Here is a 6000-nt window from a genome sequence, read left to right as displayed (position 1 = left end):
CAATGCAAAGCTAGCTCATCCAAGTGATAGTTTAAGAAATGATTTGAGTAGGATGATGAGATCATGTGCCATTATGGGAAATACAGGGTTCATTCTCTTTAAAACCTACACCATCACTAAAGATGTATGTTCATTCTCTTTATGCAACAAATGTGGGCTCAACGTAGACAGTTCATCCTCTATCAAAGTATACCCTTCCCTACAAGGGCCACAACACATCACTAGACAAATGCTATGAGAATGTTTGTCAACTTCCACTATAGATTCTATATGGCAAGAAAATATGAGGTGGCTAGCATTGAGTAGGTTGTCAAGTGAAAAACACAGTAACTCTCCAATGAATATCTAAAGGTAAAGTTTAATGAATGGGCCCTGGACACTAGTTATTTAAGAACCAAAGACACCAAGAGTTTTAAACTTATTGAGTTATATTGGTTGAACAAGACCTTTGTTGCTCAAGTGGTGGAGGACAAAGGTAGTCAACATCAATCCATAATGTAAAAGCAGAATGTGAAGGACTATAAATTTGATGCGTTATGCAAAGAAGTTTTTAATATCGATATCACAATCAATAGCTATTCAAAACCTAAAACAACACAATGGAAGAAATAGATAATGATACTTAAATTGACAAACACCATGGAAATGGCCAAGTTAAATCTCCATGTTTAACTTTTAAGAAAGGAAATAGCAACCTCCTCACACATGTTATCTATTCCCTTTTTTCTTATTAATAGGACAATGAAGTATAATATAGGCCTATAGATACTAAAAAAACCTACCAAGATTCTTGTGAAGCACAAATTTAAACAAATCCTTATCTCCAATTTTGACAAACATTAGGCTTCTATGTGTGAAATTCGGATTTTGTGTGTGAAATTGTAGAGAAAAAACCATAGCATCTGAGTCAATAGAGACAAAAAAATTAATCATGCCAAACAAAGACAACAGAGACAAAAATAACAGAGCATATGAGTCAAAACACATAGGCCTGATCATTCCTTAATCACAACAATTTGGCAGCTTGTATGCAATAACTGTCATGCCTCTAAGAATGGCAGAATTGGAAGCAGTTGTAGCTAACAATGTAGAGAACTGGAGTGTTTTAAGATATGGTCAAACACTACAACCTGTGGATGGAGATTCAAGTCGATGCAAACACATAAATTTCTTATTCAAATATATGCAGGTTGCAAGTATTGATTAACCTGTTCATATTTAAATTTCAAGAAATAAATAAGACTGAGTTTTTATTATGCAAGTTGCAATTATTGATTACCCTTTTCATATTTAAATTTCTTATTCAGATAATACTGAGTTTCTATTGTTGAAACAACTTCCACTGACAAAAATAAATTTTAACATGCATGTTGTTGCAACCATTCCACGAGTTTCAATTGTAGATCGTATAAGGAACAGGAGGAGGTGAGGGACCAAGGGTGCCCAATTGTGATGCACTTCAACGGAAGAGGAAATTTTCATTGATGTCATTGTTTCCAATTCTCCATGCAATGATGTTGAGAATTCTCATGTGGTGGCAGATCCTACTATCCAGCCATCTACCATAGAGCCACCCTCAACCACAATACAAGGTGCAAGCTCAACTAAGAAGATCAGTGCCATAAGAGGGTGGACAAAGGAAGACATGCTAGGTGCAATTGATGACATAGAGTTCAGGGGATATTCAGTACGTGCATCTGCAAAAAACATGGAATTGCATCCTCAAGCATACATTATTGGATTAATGGGCTCACTAATACAAAGCATAGAGGGCCTGTTACTGTTATGACTGAAGAGGAGGAGGCTGAGGTGGTTGTGTGGTGTAAGGAGATGGCCCAAATGGGACATGGGTTAGAGTTGATACAACTCAAATCCACAGTAGCTCAAATCTATCAGGGGAGGCCAAACCCCTTCAAAGATGGGTTTCCTAGCAAATCTTGGTGGAGTGGGTTTAAAAAAGGCATCCAGACCTTGTCTTACGAACAGCGATGGGTCTTGACAGAGACGGGTTTTAAATTTATACCCTACAATTGTGTCTAAGTTCTATGACACCCTTTCCCATGCATATGAGAAACACTCTTATCCCCCAAACCATATCTAGAACTGTGACAAAACAAACTTACAAGCTAGAAGGAATTGTGGCATGCGGGTAATTGCCAAGAGAGGAGCAAATATGTGCCAAAATTTTTGCCTAGGAGCAAGGAGTGGATCACTATATTTTGTTGTATCAATGCAACTAGTTCTTCAATCCCAAGTTTTTATTTATTCAAAGGAAAAACACAACTTAAAAACTATATACAAAATTGTGAACTAGGTGCATGCATGGTTGCACATACCCATGCATGGATGAAAAAGGAACTCTTCCTGAATTGGCTTTTTCACTTCGTTGCATCTGTGCTAGGTGATGTCTCACTTGAAAATAGACACCTACTAATATTAGATGGCCATGGAAACCACATGGTTGTGCAGACAATCGAGGAGGCCAACACTTTGGGCAGTGATCTATTAACACTACCAGCTCATACCACTCACAGATTGCAACCCCTTGATGTCAGCACGTTTGGGCCTTTCAAGAATTTTTTCAGGGCAAAGCGAGCTTCATGGATGGCAAAGAATCTAGGGGTCGAGGTAAAAATACTTGAGCTAGCTGAGCTTGCAAGTAAATAATTTAAAAGGGCTCTAACACCTTCTAATATCAAGGTTGGATTTAGGAGGACTGGAATTTTGCCACTGAATGTTGATGCTCTTATTAATGATACTAGTTGCAGCCAGGCATTTGTTGTGGAAGGTCAGGAAGCAGAGGACTTACATGACCAGGTTGATGCCCAAGAAGATGTGGATTGGTAGGAAGATGTTATTGCTGTTGAAGGTATGATATCCCTTTCTCAAGGGAACCTCTATGATGATGAACATGTATGTGAGACACAATTCAATAATGAACCAATTGTCAATAACATGGAGGTTGCCACACCCACTGAAGCACCTACTAATTTTGCATGTGATATTCCAAATGAGGCAGTTGATCATGAAAATGACAATGCAAATGTGGTTTCAAATGAGAATGTAACAAGAATCAACAATGACCAATTGAGCATGCCAACCCAAGTAACCCCACCATCATGGTTGGCAGAGGCCATGATGAATAACAACAAACATAATGTGTCATCCACCAATGATGAAAGCATGGAAATGCCTTCTCAACCAATAGAGTTGAGCATTGAAATTGTTCATTATTTTGTGGACAATGGATCACTGGAAGAAGAGTATATTCAGAATGAAGTACCAAATGAGGAAAACAATGGGGTTCAATCAGGTTCCCCTGAGGTTGAAAGGCAAGTGTCAGTTCATCAGGAGCATGTTTCAACAAACCAAACAATACTTGGTAGGTTCCTAAAACTCCCAGTGGAGAGAGTGAAAGCCTCTTCAACACATTCAACAACAGACTATCTTTGGTTAGAGAGGAGTTCACATTTACTCACCTCTGAAGAATATATGAACCTAATGTTCAAGTCTGAGTGTAGAAAAACTGAAATTTAGGAATATAAATAGAGAAAGAAGGGTTTGGCCAAGGAAAAGAGAGATTCAAATGTTGCAACAACAACAACTCAGGCAAAGGAAAGGTTTGAAAGACAAAAGACAAGGGAAGAGATGGAACATCAAAAATAGTTGGCAAGGCAAGAGAGGGAGGCAAGAAAGGCTCAACAAGTGTTGGTAAAACAAGGGGTCACAGATAGGGAAGAGTATGGTGCAAATCAGTTGGAGGCAAACAGGATGATGTCCAACACTTTGGACCACATTGAAAATCATACACCATCATACCAAGACTTGATTAACATCCAAGTCCCCCACTATCATTCAGGGGTTATACCCACCCCCTATACAACTACTAGTGCAGGGATAAATCCTATGTATTATAGGCCACATCCAGTTAGTGTTGGGGTTAGTAGCACAAGTGGACAATTAAGCTATTCAATCCCTCCATGGCTACAAGGAGTTAACTGGACTCAAGCATATGGTAGAAATTTGGCTTAGCCAGGCACTTAACAGGTTTGGGCAACTCAGAAAATGGAGGCCATCAAGCATAGAGGTGGCATGACTTTTTTGTTTGTAACCAAATTGCAATGTGGATGAAGTTACCATCTGATGAGGCTCATCAATGGGTAAATTATATGGACCTTAATGCCACTCTCCAGCTTATTAAAATCAACTTTTCTCACATTTCTTTACATGTTTTGTTATATTTTGCTTAGTGAGAAGGGTAAAGATGAGATGTCATGTCTTGTGGTCTAATGTGCATTGATTGCAGGTTTTGGAGCAAATTTTGGCTAATTAAAGTGCAGGAACTTGAAGTAGACAAGCAAGAGGGATTTTAGGAGATTGGATCTCCCTCCTTAACTCCTCACTCACTCAAAGATTCCTCCACCAGATCTCATCAGCTCAAAGTTACAAGCAACTGAGCCATTAAGGTCATTGGTAGCCAAGCCAGTGATAGTTAAAGACCAGCTGATCTCAAGATGGGAGCCAAGCCTCCCTAAATTTAAGGAAGTTTTTGGTAGCTTTAGTTGTATAAATAAGAAGGCCTAGAGCCTCATTAGGATTCGACTTATTTTGTTTTAGCCAAGAGGCATTTTCGAGCTACGACATTGTGATTGATGACTCTTATGTACTTTTGATATTTTAATGAAAATGAGAAGCATTCCTTTGATCCAGCATTGAGTTGAATCAAAGGGCTGAAGCTCTTGGGTTAGGGCCCAACCCTAGCAGCCAAGGTTCCTCTTTTTGTACATGTATGCTTAGATTACATTCCTAGTTATCTCCTGAAGTGATTTTGGTTTTGTTAATATGCAAGTATTTGGGTGATTAATTACTTTTCTTCCATTTGTGGATAGTTAGATCAGTGATATCATAGTGATAGTAAACACTTCATAAAAGCTTGTGTGAGTGGCTTTCACCTCATCTTCCTTATAGGATCTTGACTTTAGGGTTCCATTCACACAACCCAAAACAAATTTCTTGTTTGATTACTGCATAATCTATGGTTTCTTAATTAATATATCATTGTCTTTGAGCTTCTTAGGATTATTTTCAATTGTCATTTTGATCTCTTAATTTTTGTTATGGTTTTAAATCACTTCCATTCATGAACCTAGTCATTAGCTAATAATAACTCAGTTTTCCTCCATTCAATGAATATTTTCCATGTATAGATGAATAGACAAGAGTTTATATTGTTGCAGGAGCTTCTAATTTGTAGGGAGACCTCAGCTCATTCACCTCATCCAAGTCTTGTCCATCCATGCTACCAAGGTCCACTAAACCCTAAATTCGAATTATTGCTTTGTAAGCAAAGTTGTCATTTCCATTGAGAAAATCCAACCATCTTGAAGCATTTGACTGAGCCTTGGATAGAGTCCACCTCATCCATGCCTTATTTCCCCATCAGACACCTTTCCCACACTTCATTCTACCTTTCCTACCATCTCCTAAGCTTTCAACCTGTTTCCTATAGTAAAACAGGGCATCCTATAGTAGAACTAGGACATCATGTAGTAGTACTACAGGAAACCCTGTAGCAGCCTGTTTTAAGCCCGAATTTAGCAAAAATTGTCATCTGAGCTTAGATTAGGCCTCCACTTGGCTTCCATACCCTTGAGACTAGTCCATACCTTTCCCTCCATAATTGTCTCCCCTGCCAAACAACAAGTGAAAATTAGCATTTGCATTCATAACACTAAAAAAAAAAAGCCTTTTTTGCAATTTCTAAATTAGCGCATGCATGTAACAGTCAAAATACTTCTTAGATTAGATTCCATGCTCAGTTAATCTAGATCATCACATGTTATCAACAAGGTTAAGTTAGGTTTCTTTTGCAAGCATAATGTGTAAATGTGTAGCTAGATGATTGCATGTCACATTATAGCATCCTCCAATTCAGTGTTTCATTTCCTAGAATAGGCAGCACTACTTTTTTGCATTAAGGATAATTTTCCCTTTTTCATT

At 38.2% G+C, this 6000-nt stretch overlaps 1 protein-coding gene across 1 annotated transcript in view; it reads left to right on the top strand.

Annotated features, from left to right (window-relative positions):
* Positions 1-3183: 3183 nt before the first annotated feature.
* The window catches only part of LOC149191060 (uncharacterized), a 43142-nt gene continuing 40325 nt past the window's right edge, over positions 3184-6000 (top strand). The window contains exon 1 of the mRNA XM_089410651.1: positions 3184-3382. Coding sequence (XP_089266777.1) covers positions 3184-3382 — 199 coding nt within the window. The remainder of the gene's footprint in view (positions 3383-6000) is intronic.

This window comes from Pinus tabuliformis, chromosome 3_1, assembly GCF_031772625.1.
Source record: "Pinus tabuliformis cultivar Carrire ecotype Pingquan chromosome 3_1, CPIR1, whole genome shotgun sequence".
Taxonomy (NCBI): domain Eukaryota; kingdom Viridiplantae; phylum Streptophyta; class Pinopsida; order Pinales; family Pinaceae; genus Pinus; species Pinus tabuliformis.
This window is presented reverse-complemented; position numbering and strand designations above follow the sequence as displayed.